General features: G+C 40.2%; 3 protein-coding genes across 4 annotated transcripts; all 3 read left to right on the top strand.

Annotated features, from left to right (window-relative positions):
- Positions 1-257: 257 nt before the first annotated feature.
- Positions 258-3,630, top strand: LOC105939058 (transformer-2 protein homolog alpha). The gene is made up of 8 exons (XM_021307827.2): positions 258-439; positions 1,647-1,780; positions 1,888-2,047; positions 2,156-2,344; positions 2,421-2,536; positions 2,654-2,836; positions 2,939-3,003; positions 3,339-3,630. Exons 1-8 carry the CDS (start codon positions 407-409, stop codon positions 3,347-3,349), a joined length of 891 nt encoding a protein of 296 aa, XP_021163502.2. The 5' UTR covers positions 258-406; the 3' UTR covers positions 3,350-3,630.
- A 1,791-nt stretch (positions 3,631-5,421) lies between these two features.
- ola1 (Obg-like ATPase 1) lies at positions 5,422-11,837 on the top strand. The gene is made up of 11 exons (XM_036151134.1): positions 5,422-5,565; positions 5,885-5,982; positions 6,079-6,222; positions 7,601-7,728; positions 8,346-8,521; positions 8,632-8,712; positions 8,804-8,901; positions 9,016-9,156; positions 9,949-10,045; positions 10,739-10,861; positions 10,954-11,837. The coding sequence occupies exons 2-11, from the start codon at positions 5,885-5,887 to the stop codon at positions 11,053-11,055; spliced, it is 1,188 nt and encodes a 395-aa protein (XP_036007027.1). The 5' UTR covers positions 5,422-5,565; the 3' UTR covers positions 11,056-11,837.
- Positions 11,838-13,816: 1,979 nt separating this feature from the next.
- LOC105939047 (peroxynitrite isomerase THAP4) lies at positions 13,817-17,824 on the top strand. 2 transcript variants are annotated; one of them, XM_036151136.1, is made up of 5 exons: positions 13,817-14,131; positions 15,564-15,660; positions 15,812-15,977; positions 16,068-16,324; positions 16,420-17,824. In XM_036151136.1, the coding sequence occupies exons 1-4, from the start codon at positions 13,856-13,858 to the stop codon at positions 16,291-16,293; spliced, it is 765 nt and encodes a 254-aa protein (XP_036007029.1). In that variant the 5' UTR covers positions 13,817-13,855; the 3' UTR covers positions 16,294-16,324; positions 16,420-17,824. The 2 variants fall into 2 exon arrangements, with proteins under 2 accessions (XP_036007029.1, XP_036007028.1); XM_036151135.1 differs by having other exon boundaries at positions 16,595-17,824.
- The last annotated feature ends 532 nt before the right edge of the window (positions 17,825-18,356 follow it).

An 18,356-nucleotide genomic window follows, 5' to 3' on the forward strand; every position in this document is an offset into this window, starting at 1 on the left:
CCCTGCACAGCCGGAGAGGCGGAGCCTGTCTGCAGAATGACCACTTATCGTGTCAAGGTTACTTTATCTTTGAGCCTGTGGTTCCCGGAAAAATAAAAATAAAACGTGTTCTTATTTAGCGTATGACAATGTTTCGTGTCTCTTGGGGGTATTTTTTCTTTTTTTTTGTGCTGAAAGAACCAGTGTTTTACAATGCGCGCGCTCTCCCGACTCCAGGGGAGCCGCATTGTGCACAGTACCGGAAATGACGTCACTGCTGGCAGTAGAACATTATAGAAGGCTGCTGTTGTTAGGCGGTGTAGGCAGAAGCAGCTCGTTGTGCGGTGCGCTTCTGCACTTAGCCTAAATTTACGTTGCTCCCGCAGTTCAGTATACTCTAAACTCGTCTCAGATCTCTGAGTCGAAAATGAGCGACAACGAGAAGGACTTTAGGGAGCAGGTGAGTTTTATAAGTGAAAAAGAAAACGTCGAGTTTTTGCAGTTAAGATAAAAACGGCCAGCTAACATAACCGTTTGCAGCCGTCGAACGTCTGAAAAGGTTTGCCAGAAAAAAAAAAAGGTTTATGTTTTTTTTATTTATTTTTTTAGAACTCATATCTGCATATCACTTAGTTGTATTTTATGTTATTGTTTATAAGCTACTAATTACTGATGGCTGCAACACATTTAAAGATGAGGATTAAATCCCAAAGCATGCTAGGCTAGGCTAAACTATGCGGCCTGTGCAGATCGGGAAATGTGATTTCGCCTCTTAGAGGTACCTTCATTTAACACATTCGTTTTTTTTCTTTTTATTGAACTATTGAATTAAGCAATGAATTGTGAGTGCTAAATAACGTAGCTACTATATGTGAACTATGCTCCTCGTACATTTGAAGTTTAACGTTAATTGTAATGAGCTAACTTGTTGAGCTTTTATTTTCTGTTTATTTTATTCTCTTTATACCTTTTTTGGTTTAAACAGAAACCAACTTGCCTCATCACCCTGTTTGTTTTTTTGTCAAGGTTAAGGTGGGAAGAAAGGAAAAAGGCCCAAGACGTTTCAGATGTGACGTTTTTAATGTTTGAAGCTGATGGGGTTGATGCATGCTAATGTTTTGGAAGCTGAAACGAAGCGATCAAGATCTGGCCTCACTTCTAGTGTTGTAATGGCAGATGGTAAAATGGGGAAGAGGAGGATGAAAAAAGAAGTCAGATTCAAACGGAAGAAAGAAGAAATGAAGGGTTGTTATGAAGTAATGAAGTGAACGAAGTTATGAAGTTAAGATCAGAAGTATAACTGGGTATGAGTGATTTCCTAACATGTTATATCATTTCTCTTTTACTTTTTCTTTCTCCTTTAGCATGCTTAATTTTTTTTTTGACCTTTCTGTATCAGACACATCTCTGACTGTCCCTTAATTCTGTTAGCATTATTTAAATGTGGCTCAGTTAATGTATTTCATTTAATTCAATTATTTGTCACAGTATGTTTTCTCAAATTTTCAGATAATTCCTGTCATACCCTCTAATCAACATACTTAGGTGCTTCCTTTTTGAAAAGGGCATTAAGATGACTGAGGGTTCTCATCTCCTGGCCCTTTTTGTTACTGTGTGGCGAGCTTGTCTGTAAAAGGGCCTCTGATACCCGTCTTTGGTTTGCTCAGGACTCTCGGGGAGCCTCAAGGAGTGCGTCCCCAAGGGGCTCGGCAAAATCCACCAGCCACTCTCCGGCACGCTCTAAGGATGGCTCTCGGCACTCCAGGTCCAGATCTCGGTCGCATTCCAGATCAAAATCCAGGTGAGATATAATCCTTTTTAAGGTTTTGCTGATTATAGGGTTTAAATACCTGTTTATAATCACTGTTGGCCTAATCACCTGTTACACTCCCGCCCCCCCGAACATAGATCAAGGTCCCACCGAAGCTCGCGCAGGCGCTACTCCCGCTCTCGCTCCCGCTCTCGACGCAGGCGGTCAAGAAGCCGCTCTCGCAGTTCGAGTTACCGTCGACGCAGGAGCCACAGCCATTCCCCGATGTCCAATCGGCGCAGACACATTGGCAACAGGGTGTGTGTTGCGTCTTTTGAAGTGCGTTTCCAGACGTTCTGAATCCCATCTCGCGTTTCTAACAACCATTTTGTCTTTGCTATGCTTTGCACCCGTTTGCTGTCCCAGGCCAATCCGGACCCCAGCGCCTGCCTGGGCGTGTTTGGTCTGAGCCTTTACACCACTGAGAGGGACCTGAGGGAGGTTTTCTCTAAATACGGCCCTCTGGCGGACGTCAACATAGTGTATGATCAGCAGTCCCGGCGCTCAAGAGGCTTCGCTTTTGTTTATTTTGAAAACAGTCAGGACTCCAAGGAGGTAAGCACGTGGTTGGGTTTGCTGCATGCGGTGGCGGTTCTGTTTAGCTGGTTCTCATAATAATGATGTCTGTCAGGCTAAGGAGCATGCTAATGGTATGGAGCTTGACGGGCGCAGGATCAGGGTGGATTTTTCTATTACCAAAAGAGCTCACACTCCAACTCCTGGAATCTACATGGGACGCCCTACTTAGTGAGTGGTTGGGAGCGGGATGCTCATATTGTTCAGAGTTGGAGTATTTATGCATTTAGTGACGTAGTTATCGTCTATGTTGTGTATAAAGCTGACCCTGGAACGTTATGTTTGCAGTGGTGGTGGTGGAGGAGGTGGTGGTGGTGGTGGTGGAGGAGGAGGAGGTGGTGGAGGAGGAGGTGGAGGTGGCTCATCACGCCGTTTCTCTAGGGACTACGACAGGGGCTATGACAGAGGATACGATAGAGGTTATGATCGGGACTATGATCGTTATGAAGAGCGAGATTACCGGTCATACAGGTACAATCATTTTTACACGATGTATGAGATTGTAGGATAAAACCACTGGTAGATGCTTTTGCTTGTTTTTGTGTACAATGAAAGTTGTTGTTCCTTGAACAGGCGCAGATCTCCGTCTCCGTACTACAGCAGGGGTTACCGCTCACGATCTCGGTCCTACTCACCACGTATGTATATAAAATACACTCTTTTTTTTTTTTTTTACTATGAAGTAACCAAGAACAGGTAGTCCATTATATAAATTGAACTGTACACTTGAAATACAAAATCGATTGTTTATATTTTAATTTATCATGCCTTCAATAAGTATATGGTCATTATGTTTCCTGTGCATTGCACTTGTTGATTGACCAAAAGCTTCTAATATTAAAACAAATCCACTGTTCCGTCATTTTGACTGGAGCAGTCTTTGCTCCACTGTGATGGTTAAGGCAGACAGATGAAATAATTTAAACATCAGTGCTTTCATGACTAATAATCTGTATGCGTTGCTTTGTTTTAGGTCACTACTAGATGGTCGGTGAGGATGGTCAACAACAGTGTTACCTTTTGGATACTTTATTGTTTTTTTCACTTCCATATGCGAGTGTGTGTGAAAGGGACTTTGCATGTATTCATGTATTAGAAAGTTTGATTTTTGTCTCTAAACATGTCAAAGGCAGTGGTGAGTTTTCATGTCACTCAGTTTAGCAAAAATTATGGAGTTTCAAATAGTCGGGCAATTTTTGCTTTTTCTGTTTTGGTCTTTCTGTATGTTGTCATATACAAAATAAGAATGCTTTTTAAAAATGTTGTTTGAAAATACTTTGTTTGAACTGACATGTCTTTGTAGGGTTCCTTTTTTTTTTTACGTTTTTTTTTTTTTTTTTTTTTTTGTAGATAACTTCTTTACTCTGTCAGGATTTTGTGTTTATTCCCCCCACAATAAATAAATGTGACATTTTGTGTTTGTCTGGTGGATACTAGCTTTTTGTTTCTATATAAGACATAAAATACCTGGATAATGTACTTATTTATCATCAATAATGCACCATTAAAGCTATAACCTCTTAGATTATAACTAAATGATGAAAATGCTGCAGATATATTTAACTAAAGAGAAAATATTTATACCAAAGCTGTAGTTTCAGTATGACATTTCATAGCTAACATAGTTTTAGTTATAACTTGGCTGAACAGATTGAAAAAAAAAATATGGCCTGGTTGTTATTTTCAAACGACGTGAAATGCTTAAAGAAACATAGTGCTGACTTCTGAGGCAACAAGCCGAAATGACACTGGTGGATGGGAGAAGAGGAACATCTCCCACTGTGACTTCACAGGTCTAAAGACTTTGGTGGCATGATGAGTTAAGTGGGTCATACAAACCACCTATTAGCAGCAACTTTATTTTTTGTTTGACTCATACAATCTGACTGATCAGTTTTAAATGAGACATAAATTGGCATAAACCAAAACACTAGAAATGCCTTTTTATATGGTAATGTTACAAATTACAAATAAAGGCCCACTAATGGTGTTTATTGAACAGGAAAGATTCAAATCGACCCTTTAATAAGCTAGCAAGGCCATTCAATACTACATTATCGCACACTTTCCGGCTAAACGTAACGTGCATTTCCAGTATTTTGACTATACGATCCGAGCTTGGGGTCATAGATTTTATGCGATTTAGTATTTGTGCTCCACAGCTGTCTACGGAGAGTGCGTTGGGCATGCGCACTGCGATTTCAGACAAAGTAGCCAGGTGATCGAGAGCGCCGCGTGTCACAATCGCGACTAATCCAGGCAGGCAACTGCGGTATACAAGGAGAATAACTAATTTTACACGTCGGACAACTTTAAGTGCATGGATGTGAAAGAAATACAAAACAATGTTTAAGTTCAAAATTTGCAGAATACAAATTTAAACGATCGTCACAAATTTCACTCCTAGTTTAATCCATTGCTTCGTTTGAAATTAACTTCTATTGCATGTTGCTCGTTGTTTTGATGGTAACAGCAGGTTGACGTAAACTGATTGGCATACGGTTTCAGCACCCATGTTGCCTTTGAGTTACGTCGGAAATCGGAACACTAATCTGAGAATGTCATCACATCTTGTTTTGGGAGGCGAAGAAGCGAAGTTTTTTGTGGCGTTAACTCCTGTAAATATGCTTAATGCATAATATTAGATTAAAAGCGAATTCTCTCCATTTGTGTCTGATAAAAAAGTGAGGAAAAGTGTCTGGTCAATTCTTGGGATTATAAATGATCGTGGGGATGATCTTTCCGCCTTATAAATAGTGTCAGATTTATTAGGAAAATGCTTTTGTACATTGAGCAGCAGAGAAGATTACGTAGCAGAGTGTCTAAATCCGTCCCCAACTGCGGATGACGGCGCAAACTCTTAACAATTTTGGCATGTATTGTATGAAATGTTAACAGAACTGTGGATTACTCAGATAAAAAAACACAATGACAGCAGATTCTATTTTTATTTTTATGCGAAATAAAGCAGGGAAAACAATAGTTTTATGCAGCGTGTCAGTAGAAGAAAACGTTTTTTGTCAGACTATCGTATCGTATCAACTTGCCTCTGACGTGTCGTTCTAGACGTCTGCCTGACCAATCAGAGACGCTTTGCGTCAAAACCCTTCCGGTTAGCTTTCCGACCTGCCTTTCCAGTGGGGTGGCTGGTGTGTGCGGGCAGCAGAGGAGCGAACACCACGTAGGAGAAAGGATTAAAGGTACCACGCGAGTTGCCGACTCTGCTAAGCTTCTCGCGAAGTTGTTTTTAAACGTTTTAAAGGAGTCTTTGAATGTTTATGTAAGCCCTGCTGTCGGATGCTTTGAGGCGGTACCAGTTAGCCACCTGCTAACGCTTAGCGTGCTGTGTTTGAATGAGCATGAGCTGCCTTCACACGTTTTCACCAGGGCTAGCTGTGAAGAATATTAGCTGGTTTATATGAATAATAATAATTTGGGCAGTTCTGGCAAAGATTTCTAAATAATATGTGGTTTGTAAACGCGTGTCATGGTTGAACCTTCCTCTTTTACCTCCTACAGATGCCTCCGAAAAAGACAGAAGCTCCAAAACAACCTCCGTTGATTGGGCGATTTGGAACATCCCTGAAAATTGGCATCGTGGGGTTGCCTAATGTCGGGTAAATACCTGAAGGAGTGATGCTGAATGTGGCATATATGCTGTTTATTCATAACTGAACGTAGCTGCTGCTGATGCTCTTCTGGCTTTGTTGCAGGAAGTCGACATTTTTCAACGTGCTAACCAAAAGCCAAGCTGCTGCAGATAACTTCCCGTTCTGCACTATTGATCCCAACGAGAGCAGGGTGCCGGTCCCCGATGAGCGCTTCGACTACCTGTGCCAGTACCACAAGCCAGCCAGGTGTGTTTTCATAACACGTCTACATTCCCTTTTTAAAAGTATTCATGTCCTATTTCAACCTTTTCACATTTTGTCCTGTCACAAACGCACATTTCAACGTGTTTTAATAGATTTTGTGCTATAGACTAAGCCAAAGTAGTGAGTAACACCAAGGTGGATGGGAAAGGATGCATGTTTTTTTTCCTCCATAATACATTTTGTGCCTATTCCTTGCAAAATAGCTAAAGTTCTGTCAGGTCTCTGAATACAACATGGACATACCTTTGAGCTAAACCATGTGATGTTTAATGTTCTTATTCTGTGCTTTCCAGCCTCTGACATAGTTATTTAATTACCATCATCCATCAGTGGTGTGCTTATAAAGCATTCTGCGTCTCTACATTAGTAAAGGTTGCAATAATGTTGGGAAAGGTTGCGATGATAATAATATAAGTTAGCTTGCCATAAGTACAGTAAAAATGTCTTTCTGCTTTAGGATCATAGCAAACATAGACTCCATATAATGGGTAGGCGATCCAGCTTCTAAAAGACAAAAAACACCAATTTTTCCATCACAAATACAAAGTTTTAATGAAAGGATTGCCTTTGACTTGTGATGTTTAGACAATGAAACAAGTTGGCTGTAGTTTCTCAACCTTACCACCTCTTTACCTTCTCAACTTTTTGTGTTGCATTAAACAACAAGTGTCACCAAACATATTAGGGGCACTGAGTGCAGAGTGTCTAAATAATTAGAAAACACTTATTGTGCTTCTTTGCAGCGTGCACATTGTGACCCGTTATATTGTGGTAACAATAAATTTGCAATATATATGTATATAATATATATATATATAATATATGTGCAGCCGGAGTCCCAACACTGTAGTGAGGTTTCAATAGTGGTTGCAGGAAATATTGGAACATTTTCAAAAGGATACCCAGTAATCTTTACCTAAATAAAACATGATTTGCTTCTTCCTGTTCTATTGCACTAATTGCCATTTTTGCAAAGCAAGCTACAAATTCTGGACATTCACTATCAGTTCAGGTCAGCGTTGTCCTGCACGTTTGTCCGTTCTGTATCCTTCCCCACAGCTTGATGCTACTACCACCAGGTTGCACCAGAGGGATGGTGTGTTCAGGTGGATTTTTAGTGCTTTCCATGTAAATCAAAAAGATCAACTTCGGTGTTACGTGAGCAAAGCACCGTCCCTCATGTGTAAATGGGGTGTATCAAGCTTCTTATGGGCTTCCTTCATTACTTGCCACTCTTCCATCCTTTTTAGTTATCGATCGTCTAAAAAGATTGCAGTTCTAGCATGACTAAGTGTGGAAAGGTTGGACTGCACTGTACGTAACACTATCTTGCTGATTGGCTTTTTTTTTGTCTCCTCAGTAAGGTTCCTGCTTTCCTGAATGTCGTTGACATTGCTGGTCTGGTGAAGGGAGCTCACTCAGGGCAGGGACTTGGAAATGCCTTCCTCTCTCATATCAGTGCCTGCGATGCCATTTTCCACATGACCCGTGAGTAGCCTGTTCCACCACTTCTGCAGCCGTTACCTAACGACGGCTTCAGAGGGAACAGTTGGTTAGACCATGAGAAATTATGGGGAAACGGCAATAAGTTCCAATCTAGGGGTGGGCGATATTAACTTTTTAGGATTTATTTATTGCGACAACCATAAAAGTGATGACAAAAAAGTATTTACAAGTTCTTTGCAGTCTTTTTATGTAACGGTACGGTTAGGACCAATGTGTCTCTGCTGTCAAAGCCTCACAAGAGCAGATAGCTCTCTTAAGAAACCTATAGATTTTAAATAAGCTTCTTCAGGAAATATTATCCCAGAACTGCACATGGTAACTTTATTTTAATAATATTTTGGAATGTGCTTATATTTATTGATGTTGATGTTTTAATGGAACCAACAGTGGCGAACATAGTAAAAATAAATCCGACAATATAGAAAGTGTTTATCGCTCTCGGACATCTTTAATTGGAATTTATGGTTGTCGCAATAAATCATTCTCATCATGAGACATCATGATAATGATCAACCAGCCATCCTTTCTCCTATCTAAAAGCCAATTAGTTTTTTGTTTTTTTGTTTTATGTATGTAAGAGATGGTTTGGTATGTTTAAGGTGCATTCGACGATGAAGACATTACCCACGTGGAAGGCAGCGTCGACCCGGTGAGAGACATCGAGATCATCCACGAGGAGCTGCGGCTAAAAGACGAGGAAATGATCGACCCGATCATCGACAAGCTGGAGAAAACCGCCGTCAGAGGTGGAGACAAAAAACTGAAACCTGAATATGTAAGAAGTTCGTACCTGTGGCTTTACTAAAAACACGTCCGTCTCTGCTTAACATTCAAGCTGGTGTCTTGGAGTCTCTGCACCTATTGACTTGCTAACTGTTCCTCCAGGACATCATGTTGAAGGTAAAGAACTGGGTGGTGGAAGAGAAGAAACACGTTCGATTTTACCACGAGTGGAACGACAAAGAGGTATCGACGTGTTCACGTGCAAGACTTGTTCTGAATTTCACGCATTTACTGGCTAGCAATGAACTTCTCAGTGTTGACTTGCTCTCTGCAGATTGAGGTGCTGAACAAATACCTGTTTCTGACATCAAAGCCCATGATCTACCTGGTTAATCTCTCCGAGAAGGATTACATCAGAAAAAAGAACAAGTGGTGCGTTGCTTTTTGCTTTCCCCTTCTTGTGTCTACCGTTTTCAGGGATTTCCTCTTTGATAAAACGCTGCTGTGATTTTTTTATTTTTTTTTATTATTTTTTTTTTTTTTAAGGCTGGCAAAAATCAAAGAGTGGGTAGATGCCCACGATCCTGGTGCCGTGGTCATCCCGCTGAGCGGAGCTGTGGAGGCCAAGATTCAGGAGATGGAGGAGGAGGAGCGGAACAAGTACTGCGAGGAACAGAAAACACAGAGGTGAGTGTGATGCCCATCAAAAGGCTTTGGGATTCAGTCTAAAAAGTGTGACATGGACACAAGTTAGTTCATAATATGAAGGGTAACCGGCATTTGTTCTCAGCTCTCTTAAATCAATACATTGTAAAATAAGCTTTTGCTGCAGTTACGGCTGCAATTTATTAGGAAATGTCTCCGTCAGCTTTGCTCCGATCTAGTGTCAGAAATCTGGTCCAAATCTATCCATAGGACAAATAATAAATGTCCTATGGATAGATTCTCCCACCCGAGCTGTGACTCTCTGCAGCTCCTGCAAAGTAACCATGGGCCTCTTGGGTGCTTTGGTTATAAAAGTTCCCCTTTTGTATACATGTCTTTTTAGACATATACAGCCATGTCTTGGTAAATTTGTAATTTTTACTTTTTTTTATTTCAGCACATGACATGCTGACGTGAAGAGAGCTGAATTAAGTACATGTCACACTTTTTAAAGTTTTCTTTATATACTGAAAGTCTTTTTCCTTCCTCTTCACTGTTATGCACTAGTTTGTGTTGGTCTGTCACATAAAATCCCAATAAAACATATTGAATTATTATTATTATTTAATACGATAAAATCTAAAGAAAATGTCAAACTGAGAAATACAAAAACAAATTTTTCCCAAACCCAAATGTTTTTTTATTTTATTGCTTTAAGTTTTTTTAAAATAATAGGACACTTATGCTATTGCCATTGATGAAGATTGCTGAAAATGAACTTTAGTTATTGGTCTTTGTGTTTATGGCTGTCATACATTATGTGTCTGTTTACAGTGTTCTGACCAAAATAATAAAGACGGGCTATTCAGCTCTTCAGCTGGAATACTTCTTCACGGCAGGGCCGGATGAGGTGCGAGCGTGGACCATCAGGGTGAGTGCTCCTAAAAGGCTCCTATTCACAGACGTGTTTGGAAAGGGAACAGCAGAGGTCCCAGTATCATCGCTTCCTTAGACTCAGACAAACTTTGTCATTTTGTATGTGCAGAGTTGCAAACAAAATGAAATTTCGTTGCATAAAGCTTACGACAATTTATTGAGATTGCAAGTGAAATAAAATAACATTACAATATAAAGTGCAGCAGTGATAAGAATGTAAAAAAGGGTGCAGAAGAATGTTCCATCATGTTTATAGTGCATAAATAGTGGTGCAAAAAGGCATTAATTTGAAAAGTCCAATGTTGGCAGTGCAAGATAATAACAGTGCAAAAATGCAGTAATCATTCAGTTGTGTACTTTTACATTTAAATTGATTTATAAAAGTTCAGCAACGTTGGCGGTGCAAAATAATTATGCACAATGGCCATAAAGTTCAGTTGTGGAAGTTCCTTCCTGTTGTTTCCGCCTGTGTCTCACTCACTTGTCTTTCTTTCTGACCTTCCTTCCTCTCGTCATTCATTCTTGTTCTTTCCTTTCACCCAGTTATTGGTGACCTATTTAAAGGCCATCTACTTTAGTATAAGATAGAAATGTCAGAATCCTGAGGTATGCAGCCAGAAGGTGAAAGGGAGAATAATGATGAGGCGAATTGGCTGGATGTGGTTTAAATTCTGTTTTCCCCCAACAGAAAGGAGCCAAAGCGCCTCAAGCTGCAGGGAAAATCCACACCGACTTTGAGAAAGGCTTCATCATGGCTGAGGTGATGAAGTTCAATGACTTCAAAGAGGAGGGCAGCGAGAACGCAGTCAAGGTGAGCGGGGCGGCCACACGGTTGGATGTTAATCTGGAGCTGCTGCAGCGCGTCTCAAACGTGTCCTTTCCACTCCCTCTGCTCGTTCTCAGGCCGCCGGCAAATACAGACAGCAGGGCAGGAACTACGTCGTGGAGGATGGCGACATTATCTTTTTCAAATTCAACACACCCAACGCACCCAAAAAGAAATAAAGGGACCACATAATCGCTGAGGGAGTATCTCTGTACAGTACGGTCGGGCTCCAAAGGGCTGCACTGTTGGCTGGTTTTTATAATTCTCCTTTAAAACCGAAAATCAAATATTGGGCACAGTTATCACAATCTCTCAGCATAATCCCAGTCAACGCTTGTCGATTATTTTGGTAATGTTCAAACAATCTTTGATAAAGTCCAAGTCATTTACATAGTCAATATAGAACAGTGACTAAACTGAAATACCTGCACCAGATCGCAAGTTTGCATTTTCTTTTATAATGATGCTGCTGGGGATGGGATTATTGTTTTTAGCATGCATCAAGCCTGTTTTTTTTTTATTCAGGTTTTTTCATTATTTTGACCATTTAAATCACAGAAGCTGAGTAACCTTTGATGCTTTCCGTTTATCTTCACGTTTAGCAGCATTCCTGTTTCATTAGTTGATGAACTGATAGAGCCTAACAGGACTCTTAGTTGATGCTCTATTAAAGACAGATCGGGAAGTCTCCTCCCTCTAATAACCCTTTTATTATAAACCTGACACTGTTCGTGACGAAGCTTGTTCTTAAAAACAAAAAAACTCTGACGTGTTTCTGTACTAAAGGAGAATGAAAGCCATCATTCAGTGCAGGACTCGGCTGGAAATGGGATGGATGTGAAGAGACAGAACGAACTGATGGTGCCTGGTCAAACTCCTGAACTGAATTCATGCTACATTATTCACTTTTACTGACTCGCTCTGGCTTGGATACTAAAAAAAATAAAAATCCACAACTTCACCCTGTATCCTTTATTGACAATGCGTTCGCTGGACTGTGCAGCTGAAGATTTACCTTTTCCCACATTGTTAATGTCTTCATCTCCTCATTAGACATTGTGCCCTAAAATGGAAAGCTCTAAACTGAAAGTTGCATTTGCATAAATGTTGCCCTCATGAAAATGCACGTCAGTAAAAGAAGAAAAAAATCTCTTTGCTTTTGTGTTTTATTTATTTATTTTATTTATTTAGTAACATCGCCTCAAAAAGAAATGGAGATAAACCGCATATAATTATAGTTCTAGCGAGGTTGCCATTTCAAAATCAGTTTTGTTATACTGTTCCCACAGTTCAAAGTATTTTTTTAATAAGATGGTGGGAAAAAATACTGCAGTGACCACGGTTTTCCCAAGTTATGTGTAGCACAGAGTAGTATTGCCCCTCCCCCACCTATTTCTGCTCACTGCCAATCTGCGGGCTGAAAGAAAACACTTTTCTGTGCGTCCTCTGCCAAATGTAAAGTAGCTAAGTCAACTGAACGACTATCATTAGCTTTGTGTTATTCCACATAGAGCAGCATTTCAAAAAGTAATGTACATTAAATCGGGGGGGGGGGGGTTAAATAGAAATATTTGCACTTTCTGTTTTTAAAATAAATGTAAAAAATTGCATCATAACATAAACTGTGAAAACAATTGCTTTCTTTATTAAATGACATTCAGTTGTTAGTTTTTTTTTTTTTTAAACTTGCAGATAATATATCTGGACTTAACATACAATCGGTCCTCTGGTATTTAAATTAATATGTTCTAAAGGTTTTCACTAAAAATGGAGTTTAGACATATTTACTGTGTTGTAAAAGAAGTACTTGTATAAAAAAAGATGCAACTTTTTCTATTTAGAACTTTGAGATTAATAATATAGTACAGCAAAAAACACTGACTAATCTGTATCTGTTGAATGTGGAAGCCACGTTCCTCATCTTGAAGAGGAATATGTCCACGCTACATCGTGGATTTTAAAGTCCTTAAATATTTGACCCAAAGTAATACTTTGAACTCTAAAAGTTCTAATTATGAAATTTGAAGTCATGGTTGAATTTGAAGTCCTACTTTTGATTAATTCTTTTGTACGGTTTTAATTCTGAGTATCAAAGTCATGCGTGTGCACAGTTGTCCAGGTCCTGAGATCAAATCCCCGCCTGGGGTCTTTTTGCTTGGTGTTTGCATGTTCTCCCTCTGCGTGTGCAGGTTCCTCCTACAGTACAAAAACATTACTGCTGGTCTCTAGGTATGAGTCTGCGTGGTTGTTTGTCCTGTGTGTCTCTGTGATGGACTGGCGACGTGTCCATGGTGTACCCCGCCTCTTGCCTACTAATGACCTGCAATCCTGCACGAACAGGCGATTATAGACGACGGATGAATAGAAATTCATAATTGTGACGTGAATATCAGTATTTTGGAAGTCAATTAAGAAAATTAGTGATAACATGCTTAGTCGTTTCTTAATTTTAATTATCTGAATCACAAGTTTGACTTTCAAAGTCATGGCTATCATAAAGTCATATGTTTCATTTTTAAAGAAAGAATAAAATACAAAGTCATACGTTGGGCTTTTGAGGCAACTAGCATTTTAAGCCATCTGAAAAATACTATTTTACTTGAATTTTTGTATAGGAAGCGAAACGTCTTCAAACTTTGGAAAAAAGTCCAGTTGTCTTGTTTTTTTTACTTTTTTGGAATGACCATTGCCTGGATTACTGAGAATCTTCACCAGCATATTTTACTTGAAGTGATGGAGGAATGCTGCTTAATGTGTGACTCACTCCAAAGTCAATTTTTTTTTTTTTTTTTTTTTTTTTTTTTGCAGATAATCTGGTGTGCTACTTTGTTAAAATATCTATTTTCATGTGACTCTGTTTGACTCAGTGCTGCCCTCTTGGGGCTTAACGGCGGCACTTTGCTATTGGTTCAAACGGTACATGCTGTCGTCGCTGGTACGTGCTTTCGTCATAGCTCCGCGTTGTTTCCTGGGAGGAGGATGGTGCGTGTGTGCTGTGTGCTGGGTTGTCGGAGGACCACCGGATTGCATAGATTTCCAGGGGACTCTAAGATTCGGCGCCAGTGGTTACGCGCTCTAGGATTAAAAAATGGTGACCTCACGCCTTCCGCTGTAGTTTGCAACCAGCATTTTACCCTGGACTCCTTCAGCAACTGGACCGAGTTTGAAATGGGCTTCATCAAGCATTTGCACCTGAAGAGCAACGCTGTACCGACGTTGGAGCAGGAGCGGCAGCAGGGGACCAGGCGTTTGCAGGTGAGTGAAAATTAAAGATTCACCAGCTCTAGATTTCATATCTCACCATGCTTTGTCCCGTTTTTTTTGTTTTTGTTTTTTTGTTTGTTTGTTTGTGGGTCTCATATTAACTGGTGGTGTTAATGAACTCTGAGCTGCTGCTGTCTGTGACCGTGTCTGACAACATGTCAAGATGCCTTCTTCCAGACTGATTCAGGTTGCAGGTTTCCCCCAAGCAGCCAATGAGCATGCGCAGAGATGCAGGGGTAATAGTAGCCTATCTGGTGGGAAAACGCTGACCGCCGTTAAAGGGGACATGTATCTTGTTTTTGTTTTTTTTCAGTTCTTCCTTTTCACATTTAAATCACCCAGTCGTGGTCTGTATAAAGTGGAACTCCAATGCTTATTATGAATTCCTCGTTAATTTACCCCCATATTCCCCCTTTTTACCCCTGTGCTCAGGTATGTCTGAGTGAGCAAATTGTTTTGGTGCTGTCTCTTTAAGGGAAACAAAATTTCATTGTTTTAGATGGAATTAACTAAAAAATAGTTTTGTGAAGAGGTAAAGGTATCTTTTTAGATCAACTCTGGTTAAACTTCACACACCATCTCTCTGTGTTGTTCTCCAGTCTCTTGTTTCTATAGCCAGACAGCCGAGGGTACACGTGAACAGATGCCACTGAGGGCTTACCCACTCCATGCCCATAAAATGCCATCGCCAGGCACAAAATGGAGAGCACGGCCATCGGATCAAAACGTTCTCTTGCTGACAGCATTATATAGTTATGAGTTACTTGTTACATGTTCCTCTGGAAGGTGATGCTGTTCTGTTGTGTATTTATCCTTTGGTAATAGGCTCATTCCAGCTGACGGGGGATATGGGTGACCATTGCTGGAGCTAGTTAGGGAAAGGCGTGGTTTGATACACGGCTTGTTTTGGTCTACATACAGTGCTCAAGCTCCACCTAGTGGTGAAATATTACTTATTGCTCCTTTAAGGAAAGGTACCTTGGAAATCCTGTGTGCAGCACCTCTGTCTTGCATTTTTGTGCAGTTATTACGGCTGATAAATCATGGCAAGTGGAAAAAGCAACTCATTCAACGGAGGTTTAGAGACATTTTATTTCTAAGTGGATTATTAGGATATGAATCATGTAGTTAATCGGAAACGTATCTTTTGGATGCTATGTAGGTGTAGGGTTAGGTTGCAGCAAGTATCCTAACTTAGCATTCTAGTGCACATCTGTAACAGGCGCCATGCTTTGTGTCGCAAGCTAAGATGGAAGCTCTGGGGCTGTGGTATTTGTAAACAACAACATGGCATTCCTTCTCCTTCTCTCAGCAGACGGTGTGGTTAGAGCTAGACAGAACCTTCTTGTTATCACAAGGATTCAGTAATTTGTTATTTTTGGTTTCATTATTAATAATAACCAATTTTAACACGTTTTTACAGCCAAAATTAACACGAGAAATTGGATGCAAAACTGAACCAGTTGCGACCACTTGTGATGGTGTCCTGGCCAGCCTGAGGCCTGCCAGGAGAAGCAAGGGTGAATATTATTATTATTTTTGTTGAAATGCATATATTAGCCATCAAAGCTTCAATATAGTATTAATTTTTGCTCTGTGTTGTACTTTAATGGTGGCTTAGATGCTTGTTAGTAAAAGGGACATGATTTATATTTTTTAAATCGTCACAAGAACAACCTTCTACCAGGAGCATGTCATGTGACCCTGGGACCTTCACGGAGCCGTCGTTTCCAGAGTCTCCCAGCCCGACGTCAGTGAAAATAGAAAAATGTGAGGTGTTAGTTGATGAGTCGTCCTATCATCCTGATGGAAGTGAGGTCACCATAAACCCCACAAGGTAAAACTAAAATTATGTTCATGTTTTATTTAGGTGTTAAACATTATTGGTGGTATTATGCTGGTTTTGTTCTTCCTTATTGCTGCATAGCTTCTTCGACGAAGCCCCCCCTCCGTCCCACAAAGAGTATATTGTTCACGAAGAACAGCTGCTGAAGCTTTTTTGGAGGTGTCCCGTTTGCACCCGGAGATGTGTTGTGGAAAAAACAACCATTGGTACGCTCCTCCGCGTCAAACAGCAGTGCAGCAGCTGTGAATATGCCAACGAGTGGTCCAGTCAGCCGGTGGCGAACAACATCCCAGCAGGCAACCTTTAGCTCAGGCTCATCCTTTCATCAGGCATCCAAGGTAAGAGACACAAATGTTTCTGTTATGTTTCTGTCAGGTCTTTATATTTGTTGCTAATTTTTTTTCTCTCCTCATTTTTTTTTTTATTCTTTGAGGATTTCCACATGCAGGGATCTCTCTAAGGGCCTCTGGTCTGGCCCTGGTCCCACTGATGGCAAATAAACTTTTTACCTTCATTGTCTCCTGCCTCTTTTACTGCCATTGGGCCTCACACTAATTGTTATATTTATTGTGCTTGTAAAACATTATTTTGCACAATAACTGTTTCAGGTGAAGGAAGGAGAATCTACTGTAAGGTCCATCCTATGGGAACTCCTGCCTGATGTTGGCGACCGTGCAGGATGGTATCACCACCCTAATGTCCTGACCCAGATATCCTCAGCACCACTTAACCACGGGGCAAGATGCTTGTAACACCTGAAATAAGAGTTGCTAGATATGTGTGTTGTTTGCTGCCATGTAGCTTACAAATATGAATGGCTCCGTCTGTAACAAACCTTTTTCAATAATGTTTCTTGCATCTCACCAATTGGTGGTTTGAATGTTTTTCTGTTTTTATTTCTTTTTCCTCCACTCCATAAAACCTGGCTGCGTTGATGCACGGGTGTAAAGCTGCCCTGGTGTCTGCAGGTGGCACAGTAGCAACAACAGACTGGGTCAATCTGAGATACAAACTGCTCCTCCATATTTAGAAAAAAGATGGAGCCCGTTGAAATAAGAAGCAGCCTGTGTGAAGAATTAAACAACCTTTTTTGGAGGTCCTAAGATCAGCGTAACTAGCGTCGGCTGGACCAGTGATGACACCGGACCGAGCAGCATGGCTGCAGCAGAATAACAAACACTTCCTGCACGGCCCTGTCCCATCTCAGAGGTGGCATGCAGCATGTTTGTGTTTTTGGTCGTGATCGGGGCACAAAGAACATTAAAGGTTAAATAAGTACTCAGCTTTATCGAGTCAAACTAATGTCAATTCATACTGGCTGACCAGAACAAGGAAGACATGACAGGAGAGAGTCTGTTCAAACAAGGATTTTAATAAATATACATCCTGTTTTCCTGTTGTTTCTACATGAATGTAGTTTTTACCAGCTAAAGAAAAAACAAGGTAACTACTGTGTTTAGCACTTTTCTTTAATGTTTTTTATTGTATTTGTATTCTAACACTGAATACTGTGAAACTGTGCCAGGTGCCGTGTACAGGGCTGCATTGTCAATAGGTGTTTGCATAGAATTATATTATACCTCTTGAGATCTGAGAATTGTAGTCCAATCCAAAGCTGTTTGACGTTTTAGAACAGGCTGACACATGATTAATTTCAGGTCTCACTTCATTTCAGGAAATTAGTTGTTTTGTTCCTTAATTGTTTTGATTTGTATAAACTGCTAGTTTAGTAAACTTTAAGAAACTGAAAATATTTTTTTTCTGTCCTTAAATACATACACAATTTTAACTGTAGAATTATTTTTTTTTATACTGCAAATAAAGTATTCATATCAAAATTATGGTTCCTCTTACCTCTATTGTGCGATTAAATAAAAGCCCTTTCCAAACCAGGCTCCTAGGCTACCTGGAGCCAGCCCACCTGTTCACAGATGTGCATCGCCAACAATAAAGGAACACTTTTGGCATCTGAAGGTCAATTGGCCTATTTGTAGATGATTTAAAAGGGCAACTTGCTCAGGCTTCCTTAAATATTGTATGCATTATCTCAATTTAAGTCAATTAAATATAGTTTGATTGGGCTATTACAATGGGGCTCTTGGGAGTGGGCCTGACTAGACCAACTATAATTCAAAGACCAACTATAATTCAATTTTTTTTTTTTAACACAGAATGAAGGCTTAAAACAACTTGTTGGTGTATTTTGAGACTTTGGACCATCTTTGTCAAAGGCAAGTCATTTATTGTGGTAGTTTAAGTTAATATATTCAGACCTAGAGGGGTTAGAAACTAGTGTAGAGATAGGGACAGCTTCATAGTTCCATTGCAAATAAGCAGAAATAGTTTCTTTAACTGTAAATTCTAAATTAT

The sequence above is a fragment of the Fundulus heteroclitus genome, chromosome 19 (genome assembly GCF_011125445.2).
Source record: "Fundulus heteroclitus isolate FHET01 chromosome 19, MU-UCD_Fhet_4.1, whole genome shotgun sequence".
Classification (NCBI taxonomy): Eukaryota; Metazoa; Chordata; class Actinopteri; order Cyprinodontiformes; family Fundulidae; genus Fundulus; species Fundulus heteroclitus.